Below are 17,220 nucleotides of genomic sequence, written 5' to 3'. Positions count from 1 at the left end.
CGGGCTCCTGCCCTCTTTGGCAGAATACCCCTGGCCACCACACCACCTGAAAGCTAGCCCCCAAGTGCTGTTACCATCTCCTGGCACCTTGCCATGGGGAGGAATGTACCTTGCAGGTATAAGAGGGAGGACCTAGCTGGGATGAGACGTTTATTTAAAATGTCTCATGAAGGTTCAGCATCGGCCCAGCCACAGTGGTGCAGTGGTAATGCTGGAAGCCATGTGGAAGATGAGGGTTCAGGTCCTGGATCGGCCTGTGTACGCAGGTGTGTGTGTGCTTGTGACCTGGCTGGCTGAGAGGCTGGGGTGAGACCATGGTGAGATGTGTTTTGTCTTTCTCTTTTCTCATGAGAAAGATAAATACATACACTTAAAAAAAAAAAAAAGAGGCAGCATGCAGTCACTGTTTTGGGCCCCTTGACAATTTATTTTCTTTTTTGAGAGGTTTTTGCTACAGGGTGGGTGCGCTCACCAGAGAAAGAAAGCGAGAAATCACCACCCGGGGGGATGGCCACACCACAATCCCTTCTCCTCCATTCTCCTCTTGGGATCCTGGGCACGCACACGCACACACGCCCAGCTTGAGTTTAAGCCACCAGGTCCGGGACTCGAATTGCAGTTGACTACATGGGAGTCCAGTGACATAGCCTTTATGCCAACTGCTGGTCCCAGTAAGAATTATTTTATTAATGATGCTTTAACTTGCTTTAGTCATCAGAAAGAGACAGAGAAAGAGAGAGAGAAGGAAAGAGAGAAAGCAAGCTGCCAGGTTAGGGACTTGAACTGTGGACGGCCATGTGGGACTCTAGTGCTTTAGCCACCATACCACCTGCTGGCCCCTTGACAATTTCTTTTTTCTTTTTGTTGAGGTTTTTGCCTTAAGGCGCATGCACTCCCCAGAGAGAGAGAGAGTGGTGAGAGGGGAAGTGAGAAATTACCCCCCCTGGGGGCATGGCCACGCAGCAATCCCTTCTCCTCCATTCTCATCCTGGGATCTTGGAGACACATGCACACGTGCCTGGCATGATTTTCAAGTCACTGGGTCTGGGACTTGAACCATAGTTGGCCATGTGGGAGTTCAGTGACATAACTGCTATGCCATCTGCTGGCCCATGACAATTTATTTTCAGTAATGAAGCTGGCCCAGAGACATCACCAGCATGGGAGGTTCACAAATGTGAAGGACAATTCTGGAAAACGGGGAGGGGAAAACTCTCTCTTCTTGTTTCAGACAATGTTCTATGAAGGGTACGCGGGCTGCAGGGAAAAGAACAGTTTTTCTGGGCTTTGGCATCTTGGGGACCCCTTCCCTCATTTTCTAAACTGCTTTCAAACTAGACTGAGGGGAGAGAAGGAGAAAGGTCCCCACTGGGCCACTTCGGACAGCATGGGAAATGGACGTTTCACCTCGTGGTCACTGGTCTTGAGTAAAGGGAAGCTCCTTCTTCCTGAGGCCATGGAATATTCTGGTAGCACAGGTCTGATCCAGTCCTATAACCACTGCCTTGTGCTGACTTGTGGGCAAGCTCCTGTCCCGATCAGGGTCTCCTGGGCAGAGTATGGACTTGCTGGCCTTGAACGTGGAGAGGGAGTGGGGCTGGGCAACGCCTCGTGAGCGGGCACCTTGTCCATGGAGTTGCTGGGCCGGCGCCCAGACTGGGGTCAGTTTGTAGGCCTGAGCACTGTGCCATGTGCTGGTGGGGATGGAGGTGTCTCGCTGGCTTTCTTCGCCTTTTTCTTTCTTTTCTTCTTTTTGATCCCAAGTGACACCTGGTCCCCGTTGAGCTTGCCTGACTCCTCCGTCCGGCTCTGGACCACATTCCTGGAGGTGGTGGCTACAGCCGGGTCGACACAGGCCACCTTCTTGGCTTTCTTTTTCAACTTTCTCTTCTCCTTCTTTGCCTCTGTCTCCTGGACAGGCCGGTGGATGGCCGACTCCTGGAGGATGTCGGAGACTGACACAGCCGCCTCCTGGCACCGCTGCCGCTCCTCGTCGCTGTCCTCACTGCTGCAAGGAGAGGGTGGTCTGGGTTAGCGGGAGTCTACACAGGCCCCAGCGCTCCCTCCGCTGCCCGCCACTGAGAGAGGCCAGAGAGGCAGGCAGTTTGAGAGCTCAGGCTTTAGAATGAGGAAGGCCTGGTTTCCAATCCTGGGTTCTCTTTTCACCAGATTTCATTAAGTGACTTAACTTCTCTGGCCCCTGCATGTTCATCTGTGTAATGGGACTCTCAGCGGAGCCCAGGCTCAGGGCTGTGGCAAGAGGCAAGTAAGATAAAGTGAGGTGTCTGCTCCAACATGGTGCTCCAGAGGCAGCACCCAAAGCTACCCCTCAGTAGAACTTCTTGGCCTTCCTGCTCTCTCTCTAGTGGCCTGACAGGGCCACCACCTTGGCATGGACCTGAGGGGTCTGCTTGGTTACCCTGGGGACCGGCCATGACAAAGGAGGAACAGAAGGAGGGAACATGGGGAGAGGGGCATGCTCTCACCTGGAGCTGGCGGGCCGTCGCTTCCGGGAGGGTTGGGGAGCAGCTTCCTTTTCGGGGCTTCCGGGGATGGATGTGAAGAAAAGGCGGAAGCCTAGATTCCAGGTGACAGAGTCAGCATTGTCAGACGCCAACCCCTCTGTCTCAGTCTGACTGTGTTGCTGACAGAAATACCCGAGACGAGGCGATTTATAAGCAGAGGTTTATTTAGTTCATAGTTTGGGTGTCTGGAAAGTCCATGAGCCCGGGGCTGGCATCGGCCTGCCTCTGGCCTGAGGTCTCAATATAGCCGGCAGGAGCAGGAAGGTGAACAGGTGCGGGGAGAGAGTGAGTGCAGTCCAAGGACAGCCATCTGGTAGAGAAGACTCACTCTCACAGGACAACATTAACCCACCTGTGAAGGCGATGCCTTTCTGATCTGATACCACTCACTGGGCCTCACTTCTTAAAGGCCTCACCCACTCCAGCGCCACTACACTGAGGCCCAAGTCCCAACCCGTGACCCTCTGCTGGACTGACTATAATAAGCCGTGCCCTCCTCCCAGGTGCGGAGGCTGCCTTTCTCTGCCCTCAGGGGGCTCCTCGTCTAGAGGCAAAGAGGCAAAGCGCTGGGAATCACTGACATCAAGCTGCTAAGTGATGCCTCATCTGATAAGAGGAAAGCTTGAGGCCGGATGGCATTAGAGGACAGGCCGCCTGGGGACGCCAGCCTCTGTATCAGGCTGGGAAGCCCTCAGAGGCTCCTGGCAGTCCATCGTTAAGCCTCCTATGTAAGGTGGCCTCCAAGTGGCCATGAGGACAGACGGACTGAGGCGGGGGAGGCTGTGGTCAACAGCTGCTGCTCAGGGTCACACAGATGCACAAGTGACTGTTACTTACAGCCTCAGTTTACCTGTCTGTACGTGGGGGTATCGTCACAACACCTGCCTCACAGGGAATGACAGGAGGAGGAGAGTACCAAGATGGTACTGTCCAGACCCAGACACACCATGGGCACTTCAACGACAGCTGCCTATGCACAGCCTCGCCACTCACCATCATCTTCCGAGCTGCCTTTCTGGACCTCGGCTTTTTTTGGCGGCTTCCTTACTTCCGAGATGGTAATGGAGCTATGGGGAGAGGAGACAGCTGATTTAGGATGAGATTTTGAGTAAGAACAGAAACAACTTTTTGAAAACATTTTGCTGTAGGGTGTGTGTACTTGCTGGAGAGAAAGAGACAGAGATACATGTATATATAGAGAGAGATAGAGAGAGAAAGCAATGCCAGGGGGAGGACCACATTGCAATCTATTCTCCTCCATTCTTTCAAGTCACTAGGTCAGCACAGTCAGCCAGGTGGGATCTAGCCGCCTTAACCATCATGCCACCTGCTGCCCCAGGTTTCCTTTTTAAGGAATTATTTTACTTAGCTTTATTTACTATTATTATTTTAAAAATTTGACCAGAGACAGAGAGAAAGGGAAAGTGAGAAAGCAAGCCGCCAGATTTGGGACTCAAACCACACTTAGCCATGTGGGAGTCCAGTGTAGGCGGCTGGGCTCTGGTCCAATATTCTGTCTCAGAAGGACAGAATGGGTCTGTAAGTGGGGAGGGCTTCTCTGTCCTTTTTGCTATCTACTTCATGAGGAAGGACATCGACTCCGAACTCGCATCTCCCCTTCAAAACCAGCTGGTGCTCTATCAATCAGGATGGCTCGAGACCAGCATATCCCAAGATGTGGTGACTGGTCTTCCATGAAACAAAGTCTCTTCACCACAGGAACTCAGAGCTCTGCATATTCTATCATGACTCTCAGCCTCCAAGGGTGCATGGAGGCAGGCAGACTGCAGTGTTCCTCAAACGTCTTTGTTGCTGGACCCCCCTTTTCCTAGAGCCACACATGGTTCTAGTGCTCAGGTCTAGCTGTGTCTCCCTAACATTTGCCAATTGGAATACTAACTTGTGAAGTGATGGTATTAGAGGCTGCGGTCTTTGCTAAATAATAAGGTCATTATCTCCTTCGGGGCACAGCCCTTGTGAAGGAATTTGGGGCTTACATGAGGCTGGAGAGTCCCCTTGTCTCCTCCACCATTTGAGAACACATATATAAAATGATATATTCCTGCTGAGCTCTATAGCAAAATTCTTTCTCTCAACACACACACACACACACACACACACACACACACACACACAGGAGTTCTTAAATTTGCTCTGCCATGTCTCTTCTAGCAGCCTTGTGAAGCTTGGAATAATGCTTAAAAAAAAAAAAAAAAAAAGCCAGCAGGCATCATCTACAAACCAAGAAGAGGGCCTCACAGACGCTGAGTCTGCTGGCGCCTGGATCCTGGACTTCCTAGACTCTGAAATATGAGAGATGATTTCCTGTCTCTGCAGTTCATGGCATTTTGTTACGGCGGCCCAAAGGACTAGAACAGACAGTGTTCTTGGCACCTACTTTGGGCATGCTGATGAGAATCTTCACAGACTGTATTTCCAATCTGTGACAGGAAACAGGATACTCAAATAGTGCCTGGCACACAGAAAGCACACAACATGGGGCCAGCAGGTGGGGTGGTGGCTGAGGTGTTGGACTCTCATATGGCCGACTGCAGTTAGAGTTCCAGACATGGCAGCTTGCTTTCTCACTTTCCCTCCCTAGGATAGGATAGGATAGGATAGGATAGGATAGGATAAGATAAACAATAGGATAGGAGATAGGATCAGATAGGAGATAGGATAGGGTAGGATAGAAAATAGAACTGACTAGAATGAAATGGGATAGCATGAAATAGAATTGAATTGAATAGAGCTAACAGAATAGAGGAGGAGAGGAGAGAACAGAATTGAATAGAACAGAATTAAATAAATTAGAATAGAAATGAATAGAATAAAGTAGAACAGAATGGACTGGAATGGAAAGGAGTGGAAGAAAATGGAATAGAATAGAATTGAAATGAAATGGAATGGATGGAATGGAATGGAATGGAACAGAAAGGAACAGAAGAAATGGAACAGAATGGAATTGATTAGAATGGAATAAAACAGAATGAACTAGAATAGAATGGAACAGAATAGGATAGAATAGAATGGAATAGAATAGAACTGAAAAGAATAGAATGGAATGAAATAGAGTGGAATGGAATGGAATAGAATTGAATGATAGAAAACAGAATTATAGAATAAGAATAGAATAAGAATGGAATTACAGAATTAGAATAGTAAGAGAATAGAAATATAAAATTAGAATAGAATAGTCTAAGAACAGAAATACAGAATTAGAATAGAATAGAATTAGATTAGAATAGAATTAGATTATGGGACCAGCAGATGGCATATTGGTCACATCGCCTGACTCCCATATAGTTGACGGTGGCTTAAAACTCACACTGGCACATGTGTGTGTGCATGCCTAAAATCCCGAGAGGAGTGGAGGAGAAGGGAATGCAGTGTGGCCATCCCCCTTGGGAGGTGATTTCTCACTTTCTGTCTCTCTCTGTCTCTCTGGCAAGCAGATAAACCCTATAGAAAACAAAAAATCTTTAAGAAAAAAATAGAATGAGATTAGAATCGAAGTAGAATAGGATAAGATTAAAATAGAATAGAATTAGAATAAGAATTGAATAGAATTAGAATAGGAATAGAACAGTACAGAATAGTATTAGAACAGAATAGAATTAGGGTTGTTTTAGAATTAGAATTAAAATAGAATTAGAATAAGAATAGAATCAGAATAGAAATAAAATAGCATTAGAATAGAATTCGTTTTGGAATTAGAAATTAAAATAGAATTAGAATAGAATAAGAACAGAATTAGAATTAGAATTAGAATACAATCAGAAACCTATAAATTAACCAAGTACTTCTAGAAAAGAAAAGGAATGCACATGAAAAATCTGAATTCTATCTTTCTTGCACTCTTATGATAAGAATGAGCTCTGCCTTCTTGGGATTTGTGTTAGTCCACTTTTCTTTTGCTCACAACTGAATACCACAAGCGAGTAATGTCTCTCTCACCCTATCCTTATAAACCTATCAGAATTCAATCATGGGGCCCTACCCTGATGACCTTATCTAACCGTAATCACCTCCCAAAGGCTCTGCTCCCCTCTCCTTAAAGGTTTTAGCCATAGGACACAAATGCTCATCTGAGAGAGACATTGAGAGGGAAAGTGAGAAATTAACCCCCCAGGGAGGATGGCCATGCTGCAACCCCTTCTTCAGTTTCCTCCTGGATTTTGGACATGTACACACACACATATGATTTTCAAACTGCTGGGTCTGGGATTTGAACCATGATTGGCTATATGAGAGTCCAACACCTTAATCACTACACCATCTGCTGGACCCAAGGCTCTGCCTTTTAATCTCATAGTTGGATTAAATTTCCATCCATTTTTTAAAGTCTCTTTTTTCCCATAAGTTAGAGGGAGAAGGAGCAGGAGGAAGGAGGAGACGGAGAAAGACACACACACACACCCAACAGGGTCTTCAAGCTGTCATCTACTCCCAGCCTTAACTAGTCCAGCTCATGGAAACGCGTGTGTCCATGTTCACTGAAGTCTCTGGATGTGAACTCGGAACTTTCCCCACGTGGGTCAGCCTTGCAGAGCATTAAGTTACTGTTGTGCTACCATCTGGCCCCAATTTTTAACCTCTTAATCTGTTACAACCAAATTTCAACCCATAAATAACATATTATAAACCCATACCAGGGTTCTTTTATTCTGTTTTTTGCCTCCCACCCCCACCTTGGCTAGAAGGTGCATATGCTTACCAGAGAGAGGAGAGGAAGAAAACACCCCCTGATGGGGTGTGGTCATACCACTGCTCCTTCTCCATTTCTCTATCCTGGCGGGATCTTGGGCATGCACACACACACACACACACACACACACACACTACAGTGTTTTTGCACGCTGTTGGGGCCAGGATTCCAACTGTGTAATAGGCTATGTGGGATCCGGTTCCCTTAAGCACCAGGTCATAGGGCCAGACACACTTGGGTTTGGGGCTCCGCTCTACTCCTTACTCCCTGTGACATCAATCAACACATCTTGCTGAGAGCCTATGTCTTGATACAGTAGGACCTACATGAGGGTTGTTTCTGAACACAGTGAGGTGACTGATCACAAGGGCCTTTCATGGTGTCTGCTTGGACACTGAGCCCCAGCAATGGCAGCTATTGCTGTTTGTATGAAGGAAGGCAGAAGAAAAGGCATGCTTTTGCTTACTTGTCCAGCAGGGCTCCCAGCTTCTTGGCTATGTGGGCTCGGAATTCGGGGGTGGTCTGCAGCTCGTTGCCATTTTGCTTGTGCTCATCCACCTTATGCCTACAACACACAAAAGGACCTTGTTTCCCACCAGCACACAAGCTGCCCCCATGAAGGCAGGGACCACCCATGTCTTGCTCGCTCAGATATACCCAGGATCTAACCCAGCACCCTGTACACACAGGAGATCAGTATTTATTAATAACTAAATGAAACTTGAACCCGCTGTTGGGGCCAGGATTCCAACTGTGTAATAGGCTATGTGGGATCCGGTTCCCTTAAGCACCAGGTCATAGGGCCAGACACACTTGGGTTTGGGGCTCCGCTCTACTCCTTACTCCCTGTGACATCAATCAACACATCTTGCTGAGAGCCTATGTCTTGATACAGTAGGACCTACATGAGGGTTGTTTCTGAACACAGTGAGGTGACTGATCACAAGGGCCTTTCATGGTGTCTGCTTGGACACTGAGCCCCAGCAATGGCAGCTATTGCTGTTTGTATGAAGGAAGGCAGAAGAAAAGGCATGCTTTTGCTTACTTGTCCAGCAGGGCTCCCAGCTTCTTGGCTATGTGGGCTCGGAATTCGGGGGTGGTCTGCAGCTCGTTGCCATTTTGCTTGTGCTCATCCACCTTATGCCTACAACACACAAAAGGACCTTGTTTCCCACCAGCACACAAGCTGCCCCCATGAAGGCAGGGACCACCCATGTCTTGCTCGCTCAGATATACCCAGGATCTAACCCAGCACCCTGTACACACAGGAGATCAGTATTTATTAATAACTAAATGAAACTTGAACCCCAAATGCACAGTACCTGAGGCTTGGTTGGGAGGTTGGCAACTGATTATTTGTGGCACCTGAGGAAAAGTAAAATTGAGGCGTTTATAGAGGAAACCATGACAATAACAACATCTGCTGTGTGCCGGGCACTACATGAAACAATCTACATGTAAAACTCAATGAGTCTTCCCAAGCACCCATTAGAGGGGTTACCATAACCCCACCTTACAGAAGAGGAAAAGTTAAAGAGATGTAAAATAACTTGGTCCGAGTCAAATATCTAACATTGCTGAGATGAGGACCATGTCCTCTGGTTCAAGTCCCCTCTTACATACCATGCTGAACAGGGAAATCTAAGTCATGTAATCACACAATTTATCAACTGTCTACTATATACACACCTGCATGTGCCTGTGATCTGGGTGAGCTGAGGCTGGAGGGGGATCACAGAGTGAAGACCCTATTAGGGGGAACCTCTCTCCCAGGGGAGAAATGGAAAAATAAACTTACACACACACACACACACACACACACACACACACATGAAGTTCTTAAATTTGCTCAGCCATGTTTCCTCTAGAAGCCGTGTGAAGCCGGGATCCCTTCTCAGAACAATGCTTTTTAACAGAAAAACATTTATTTATTTATTTATCTATTTATTTGTTGCGATTTTCAAGCTGCCAGGTCTGGGACGCCAGTGGTGGTCAGCCATGTGGGAATCCAGAGCCCCAACCACCATGCTATCCGCTGGCCTCAGAACAATACTTTAATAAAGACATAAATGCAACATATAGAATTACAATGAAAACCAATGATATTGAAATTTAGTTATCATAATACTAAACAACCAAGTTCATTATACTTATATACTTTATTAAGGCATTAAATAAGATTTAGAGGTGGACCTAAAAATTACTGTAATTTAAAAGCAAAGATAAATGTAATAACGACCTTTTCATTGTGAATAAAACGAAATTTTGATATATCTACAAAGATCCTAAGAGATATGAAAACCTGACTTTTGTTGTGACCAAGTAACAGGTACATACTGCCCAAACTTCTGTGGCTTGTCGCTCAGATATATGATGGAAAGAGACGCAAAAATGTAATTAGACGATGCAGTATTCTTTCTATTACGAGACTGAAAGATCGCTGGATTCTATCCGTGATCAGGCACCCCTCCCTATGTTGAGGGGTTTTCGGTTCTCCCTGGGTACAGGGAGTTATGGTCAGAGTTAGCGCGCGCAGTGGACGAGCTTGCAGCCTCACGGTGACAGGAACTGTTAAAAGTGGGGAAAAGCTGCGTGTGAGAATACAAGGGGCGGGCCGTCAGTCCTCTCGGACAGAGGCGGCCTTCCCCGTGGGGGGCGACGATGGGCCGAAGGATGCAGTCAAGCGACATTTAGATACCTCAGTTTCCCGACCCGGAAAATGGAACAACTTTCTCCATTTGCACTTCCCTGCGCTTTGTATCTACCCCATTCAATCCCGGGGGTTCTTCAGGGGAAGTTAAGTCGAGTCTAGCGATTCCCTCCTCCTCAACCTCCTCCTCTCAGATTTCAGGGGAAGACCCCATGTCCTCTGGCCACCTTCCCCAAACTCAGTCCCCTACCGGCTCTTGGTCTCTGCGGATGCTGCTCCAAGCCCCAAGCAGGCATCGCCGCCTCGCGGCACCGCGCCAACTCCTCTGCATCGCTGCTACTGTCGCCACCGCTCTCCGAATCGCTCACGGTCTCCGTGGGCGCCGCCATCTTGCGTCACCGCAAAGGATCGTGGGAAACGTCTAGTTGACCAACCCTCTCGCACGACCTCACGTAAGAGCAGAGAAGCGCAGGGCATTATGGGGATTGTAGTTCTGGCTCAAACCGCCACTGGCCTTGAACTGGCCTGGAGGTGGGCGGTCCTCACAAAAGAGCTAGAAACGCCTGAGATCACCTCCGGATCTTTCCTTGACGAAGAAAATGAGACCTACGGAGGGGAAGCCCACACAAGAGGGACCTAAAATGCTGGCTGTGCCGAAATTACAAAGGAGTGGGACTTGCCTGTCTGCTCCTTGGAATGTAGCTTTCTGCCCAGAAGGCAGAGGTGGGAAGTATATTACTACTGCTAAATTGCCCAGAGTCTGTTGCGAGCCAGGTACAAGGTGCATTTCATATGTTATAGTGTATGAGTAATTCACCAGAAAACAGAGCTAAAAGGGATACTTTTTTAGTGGTTGTTTGGAGTAAACCTGATCACATGGTGTCCTTTGATAACAAAGAGGCTATGAGTCTCTTGAAGTCTCTGGACTGTTCTGTATTGCTTGTTGAGTTTCAGAAGGGGGTTCTTTTGTTTAATTGTCAGAGGGTGCATGTGCCCACCAGAGAGAAAAAGGAGGTGGAGAGAAAGCGCTCCCCAATGAGGCACGGTCACTCTGCAATCCCTTCTCTTCCATTTCTCCATTCTGTCAGGACTCTGGATACACATGCACACGTGGCAGGTGTGTTTCTCGGGCTGCAGGGGCTGGGATTCAAATTGCGGTGGCCATGTGGGATCCAGCACCTTAACCATAGACTGTGGGGCAGCCCTGGCTGGGCTTACTTATGTAGTGTCATCCTCAAGTTCCCTACAGCCCCCATTTCCCAGAGTTGAGAGGCTCAAATGATTAATCAGTAACCACTGCGATAGCCTTCGACCAATGGAAAGAAACGACCATCCAGATGAGAACAAACAAAGGCTATTTATTCTCACTTTCTATAGCAGAGGAACCAGCCCCCATCCCTTGCCTTTGACAGGCTCAGAGGCAGGCAGGGGAATGGGAAAGCTTGATAGCGGAAAACAGGAAGCCTTCAGTGGGCCCTGATTGCCGTTGGCGTCGGAAGGTGGCGCTGGTTAGCTAGAAGCGGGATTAAGTACGGGAAGCGTGTTTGTCTTTCTCTAGTTGGCCCCAAATTGGAAGCAAGGTGGGGTGGGGTGGGGAATTAGAAAAACTGGCAGGTTATTAACCAAGTCCTGATGGTTTGGAGTCGGTCGTTGTCAGGGTTGCAATTTGCTTTTCCAGCCTGATTGTTGCGAAAGTTGTGGGTCAGGATTCTCTTGCGACAGAGGATCTGGCCATTGTCCCTTTGTCCTCTGAGTCTCTCACAGTCCTCCTCATGCCCCTGTGGGCAAGGCTAGGGTAATTTGGTTTAAATCTGGTGAAGACACAGGGTTTCTCCAGGAGAGAACTGGAAGGAGTGGTTGGCGGGATGCATTGTGGGTTAGATGGCAGAGATGCACCCAGGGGCTCTCAGGGGACACTACCTGGATGGAAACAGAGGCCTTCCTGCTTTGATCTCGGACAGGGTGAGGGTGCTGCTATCTTGGATGCTGTAGTGTCTCAAGTCCAGCCAGTCCTGCAGTACTTGGCCTCGGTACTCCAGCTCCTGCTGCTGCACGGGCAGCCCCTGCTTGTCCTCGATCTGTTGTTTCAGGGCTAGGATGAAGCTCTTGGGGTGGACAGCATAGGCGTGGCTCTCACCGTCAGGGTGCTTTATGAAGACCTGGATCTCAGGGGAGATGGTCTCCAGCAGGTAGATGCGGGTGTCAGAGAAGAGCCCGTAGTGGGCCAAGGTGCAGCGACTGCTGAGGAGTTGCCGCTCACCACCGGGCTCCTGGAAGGACAGGCGCTGCAGGCCATAGAAGCCCCAGCTCTGCTGGATTTTCTCTTTCATCTTCTTTATGGACTCGTAAGGGTTGGCCCTGATGGTGAAATCTGAGTAACCGCACTGCTCCACTGTCACCTGGATGTCTCGGGCTCTCTGGAAGGGAAGGACAGGGGTTAAGCCAATGCTGTTCTGCCTGATGTGCAAAGGTTCCTTCACTTGTCCTCCTGACCTCATCTTTCTAACAGAAGCAACAAAGGCAGCAGCAGTGAATATTTAGGAGCGCCAACTACATCCCAGGCTCTGTGCTGGCCGCCTTCCATACTCTTTCTTTTTTGTTCCTTTTTTTAAAAAAAATTGCTAGAGGTTGATGGGCTTGCCAGAAAGAGAGAAGGAGAGGGAGAAAGTGCCTCGCCCCATGGGACGTGGTCATGCTGCAATCCCTTCTCCTCCTCCATTTCTTTATTGTGTCAGGATTTGGGAAATGCACACACATGTACCTGGAATTATTTTCCAAGCTGCCAGGGCTGGGACTTGAACTACATGGTTGATCATGTGGGGTCAGGCTTCCTTAACCACCAGGCCAGGTAGGCCCCACCTTCCATACTCTCAACGCAGCCCTGTGAGGTTGTTTCTACGCTTGGCTCCATTGTACGGAATGTTCCCAAGTTCACAGAACAGGAGGGGGTGAGGCTGGGCCTCAAACGGTCTGACTCTAAAGTCCTATTCTCCGTGGGCACAGAAATGAGTAAACACATACCACGCAGTTATCTCATTCTGAGCTTCAAGCCCCTGACAGCCCAGAGAGGACGGTTACCTGCACATTCCAGCTGGGGACTGCGTTCTCGCCGCTGTCATAGCAACAGTCCTGTTTCAGGCACTGGCAGGCCCTTTGAGCGACTATGTCCCATCTGCCTCCTTCTGCTACGTTGTAGGTGGGGTCAGCTGGATCCAGGATGATGGGCCTGCAACACAGGGAGAGGGTGCCCAGGCTCCTCCTGGTTTGGAGGCCTGCCAGCCAGAAAGGAGCCTTCTCAGCCATCCATTCAAAACGCTGAGCAGTTGTTATGTCCAGAGCCCAGGTTGTGGGCAAGAGGGTCTCAGAACATTGCTGGAGGGTAACAGGATGGAGATGAATAGATTTTTTAATATATATGTATAGAGGTTTTTTACCATAGAGCATGTGTGCTCACTGGAGAGAAAGAGACAGAGACAGTGAGAGGGAGAGGGAGAAATCACACCCCCCCCAGAGGGGATGTCCATGTCACAATTCCTTCTCCATTCTCCTCCTGGGATCTTGGGCATGTTCGTACACATGCCCAATGTGAATTTCAAGTCACCGGCTCTGGGACTGGAACTGTGGTTGGCCATGTGGGAGTCCAGCAACATAACCACTATGCCATTCAAGAATTCCTCTTGGGGCACGTTCTCCAGGTGTTTGCCATGAATTTTGGGAGTAGGGATGGTGAGGCTTCAAGAGGCATCCTGGAGCTATCGCAGATGCCGGCTCAGTTGAGTGGGCCTTATACATTCAGAGCAGACTACGCAAAAACATTTTGTAATAAGCCAGAGGGCACATGCACTTACCAGAGAGAGACTGAGAGACTGAGAAAGAGGGAGAGGGAGAAAGCACCCCTTGCCCCATGGGGCATGCCGTGCTGCAATTCCTCTCCTCTATTTCTCTCTCCTTTAGGGATTTTGAGCATGTATGCACATGTGTCTGGAATGTTTTCTAAGCTGTTGGGCTGGGATTTGCGCTATGTGGCCTGCCATGTGGGATCGAGCTCCCTTAACTGCCAACCATAAGCTAGCCCCAGCCTGTACAAACCCAAAGTTTGAGGTGAGCGCTGCTGAATCGCTTTGGATGATAACACCACTAGCACCAAACACTGACACCAGGCCAAATCCTATGTGAATTAACCTCGTTTAACCAGTAAAACAATTCCACAAGGTAGAGACTATTATTATTCTTATTGTTGTTCCCATTTTACAGATGAAGAAAGAGAGGCACAGACCTCTATAAATCTTCACGGCCAGCAGACGGGGTTGTTACCCCTCCGCTGCCTCAACAGAGGAGAGATTGGGCTGTCTCCTGGTGTCTCTTCTCTACATAAACGTTGGATAAATGTTTTAAAGAATATTGGTTTGGAGGGACCAGCAGTTGGCATAATGGCTATGTCGTGGACTCCCATGAAATGGACTACAGTTCGAGTCCTGGACTTGGTGGCTTAAATTCATGCCGGGCGCGTGTGCGTGCGTGCCCAAGATCCTGAGAGAAGAACGGAGGAGAAGGGATTGCGGCGTGGCCATCCCCCCTGGGGGGTGATTTCTCGCTTTCTGTCTCTCTGTCTCTCTCTGTCTGGTGAGCGCATGCGCCCTATAGCAAAAACCCCTCAAAAAAAAAAAAAAAAGGAAAAGAAAGAGTGAGAGTCAAGGAATTACCTCTGACAGCAACTGGAGATTCGTGGCCCTGGAGAACTCTGGGAAATAGTGTGGAACATGGGACCCTGACTTCTGCCATCTGAGGTGTGAGGGAGTTGGGGTATTTATCCACCAACTCCCAGAGTCTTTGGTTGAGGGTTGTTTTCAGAGTAGGTCTGAGGGGAGAGGAAAACCCTCAGCCAGAGGGCCACTAGAGTCCATAATTGGAAGTCGAGCCAGCCTTCGCCCAAACAGCGAAGGCCAAGGGGATATGAGCGGGGCCCAGAGGCCTGCAGTACAATGTGACCCTTCACGGGACAGCTACCACAGGCTTCTTACTATACACCCTCAGGACAGATTTTTCTCTGATTCTTTTGACAGATCTGTGTTGAAAGGTGCCCGTTTCCTCCTGTTTTTATAAAGTATTTTTTTAAAAAAATTATTTGATTTTAACTTTATTTATTGTTATTTTCCAATTTGACCAGAGAGAGAGAGAGAGCACAAGCGAGAAAGGAAGCCACCAGGTCCGGGATTTGAACCATGGTTGACCATGTGGGAGTCAAGCGCCTTTAACCCCACACTACTTACTGGCTTCCCCCCAGCCCCGCCACCCCTTTTTAAAAGAGATTTTTGCTATAGGGCACGTGCACTCGCTGGAGAGACAGAGACAGAAAGTGAGAAATCACCCTCCTGGGGGGGATGGCCACACCACAATCCCTTCTCCATTTTCCTCTCAGGATTTTGGCATGCATGCACACGCACCGAGCATGAGTTTTAAACCACTGGGCCCGGGACTTGAACCATGGTTGACTAAATGGGAGTCCAGCGATGTAACCATTATGCCCTCTGCTGGTCCCCGTTTCCTCCTGTTTTAGGGATGAGGAACCAGGGCTCACAGCAGCGAGAAATGGCAGAACTGAGATTTTACTTACACTCGGGTCCCCAGTATTCTTTCCATTTCCCCATGCTGACTCTGGAAGCCCTGAGAGGGAGTCTGAGCGCTGAGAGCTGGGGCTGGGTGTACAGGAAAAGGCTTGTCGCCCCCTACAGCCCTCGGAGACTGTGGCAGGCTGTTGGCCGGAGATGCTGATCCGTATGGGATGTCGGTGCTCATCTCCTGTGACAGCCAACCCAGAAACTCGATACCACTTTGCCCCCGATTCTCTTCTTTTCCTATGACTTCCTCAGCAAGCAGTGGCCCAGTACCTCTTTTTCTTGAGCTGTTTCCTGACAAAGTCCCCGACAACTGGATGTTGGAAGGTGTAGTGCTTGGTCCAGTAGATGCAGAGGAGTTCATAGTCTTGGAGCAATTCCATCACCGTGGCGAGGCCTTCGTCCAGCCTGAACTGCTCACTCTCCTGGGTCCCCATTTCCCAGGCGTAGATGGTTAGTAGCTCGAGAGCATAGAGAGGGGGCAGGTTGGCCCTGGGGCACCTGGCTTGCACATACTGTTGAAAGGGATGAGATGAGAGAGAGAGAGACGTCAAAAATCTTGGGACCAGCAGATGGCATAATGGTTATGTTGCTGGACTCCCATGTAGTCAACCCTGGTTCGAGTCCTGGACCCAGCGACTTAAAACTCATGCCGGGTGTATGTGCGTATGTGCCCAAGATCTCGAGAGGAGAATGTATGTAGGAGAAGGGGTTGCGATGTGCCCATCCCCCCTGGGGTGTGATTTCTCGCTTTCTGTCTCTCTTTCTGGTGGGCGCACATGTCCTATAGCAAAAAGCCTCTTAAAAAACAAAACAAAACAAAACTCACGCTGGGTGCGTGTGTGTGTGCACCCAAAATTCTGTGGGGCAGGGAACCAGCAGTTAACGTAATGGCTATGTCACTGGACTCCCACGTAGTCGACTGCGGTTCGCTTCCCGGACCCGGTGGCTTAAAACTCACGCCGGGCGCGTGTGCGTGCGTGCCTGCCTAAGATCTCGAGAGGAGAATGGAGGAGAAGGGATTGAGGTGTGACCATCCCCCCTGGGAGGTGATTTCTCGCTTTCTGTCTCTCTGTCTCTCTCTGTCTGGCTGGCAAGCGCACGTGCCCTATAGCGAAAATCTCTCTCAAAAAAAAAAAATCTGTGGGGCGAATGTAGGAGAATGGATTGCAGCGTGGTCATCGCTCCTGGGGGGTGATTTCTTGCTCTCTGTGTCTTTGTCTCTCTCTGTTTCTCTGGAGAGTGCACACGCCCTATACCAAAAATCTCTTAAAAAAAAAATCTCTGTTGGGTGGCATCAGCCCAAACACTGGAAAACCTGAGTTCTAGTCCTGGTTCTGCCACCTATAGGCTGTGTGACCTTGGCGGAGCTGTTTTCCTTTTCTGAGCCTTTGTTTCTCATTTTAGAATGAAGAGCTGGGTTAGTCTAGTAGGCTTCAAATGGTTCTTGAGAGTCACTCCAGGAGCAGAGTTACAAAGAGGTGGCCCAAGGATGAGCAGTTGGGCTCCACCATCGCATCCCAGCCTATGCAGCTCCATTGAATCTACTTCATTTTCTTTTTTTTTTTTAAAGAATGATTTATTTAATTTTATTTATTTTTATTATTATTTAATTTGCAATAGGCATGTGCACACATGGATGCATGTGCACACGAGAGAGAGAGAGAGAGAAAGAGAAAGGGGAAGTGAGAAAGCAAGCCGCCAGATCCAGGACTCAAACTG

The 17,220-nt window shown here is 48.8% G+C and overlaps 2 protein-coding genes across 5 annotated transcripts in view; both read right to left on the bottom strand.

Moving 5' to 3' along the window:
• Positions 1–1,103: 1,103 nt before the first annotated feature.
• CUNH12orf43 (chromosome unknown C12orf43 homolog) lies at positions 1,104–10,311 on the bottom strand. 3 transcript variants are annotated; one of them, XM_006151517.2, is made up of 6 exons: positions 10,134–10,311; positions 8,556–8,598; positions 8,279–8,377; positions 3,519–3,592; positions 2,487–2,577; positions 1,104–2,008 (listed from the first exon to the last, which is right to left on the bottom strand). In XM_006151517.2, the coding sequence occupies exons 1-6, from the start codon at positions 10,270–10,272 to the stop codon at positions 1,663–1,665; spliced, it is 792 nt and encodes a 263-aa protein (XP_006151579.1). In that variant the 5' UTR covers positions 10,273–10,311; the 3' UTR covers positions 1,104–1,662. The 3 variants fall into 3 exon arrangements, with proteins under 3 accessions (XP_006151579.1, XP_006151580.1, XP_014444453.1); XM_006151518.3 differs by having other exon boundaries at positions 1,104–2,005; XM_014588967.2 differs by lacking the exons at positions 8,279–8,377; positions 8,556–8,598; positions 10,134–10,311 and adding an exon at positions 7,700–7,924.
• Positions 10,312–11,221: 910 nt separating this feature from the next.
• LOC102492284 (2'-5'-oligoadenylate synthase-like protein) overlaps positions 11,222–17,220 on the bottom strand; it is a 26,181-nt gene continuing 20,182 nt past the window's right edge. For both annotated transcript variants that reach the window (XM_006151515.3, XM_027773082.1), the window contains 3 exons: positions 15,772–16,013; positions 12,962–13,109; positions 11,222–12,300 (listed from right to left, as the gene is read on the bottom strand). In XM_006151515.3, coding sequence (XP_006151577.1) covers positions 11,800–12,300; positions 12,962–13,109; positions 15,772–16,013 — 891 coding nt within the window. In that variant the 3' untranslated portion in view covers positions 11,222–11,799. The remainder of the gene's footprint in view (positions 12,301–12,961; positions 13,110–15,771; positions 16,014–17,220) is intronic.

The sequence above is a fragment of the Tupaia chinensis genome, unplaced genomic scaffold (assembly GCF_000334495.1).
Source record: "Tupaia chinensis unplaced genomic scaffold, TupChi_1.0 Scaffold000320_1, whole genome shotgun sequence".
In the NCBI taxonomy this organism is placed as follows: domain Eukaryota; kingdom Metazoa; phylum Chordata; class Mammalia; order Scandentia; family Tupaiidae; genus Tupaia; species Tupaia belangeri.
Note: the sequence above shows the minus strand (reverse complement) of the source record. Positions and strands in the feature narration are given on the sequence as shown.

Coding starts and splice junctions, on each gene's coding strand:
- CUNH12orf43 (XM_006151517.2), bottom strand. CDS start 10,272: ATGGCGGCGCCCACGGAGACCGTGAGCGATTCGGAGAGCGGTGGCGAC. Junction 8,599..10,133: donor TCCGCAGAGACCAAGAGCCG/GTAGGGGACTGA, acceptor ACTTTTCCTCAG/GTGCCACAAATAATCAGTTG. Junction 3,593..8,278: donor CTGGGAGCCCTGCTGGACAA/GTAAGCAAAAGC, acceptor CTCTCCCCATAG/CTCCATTACCATCTCGGAAG.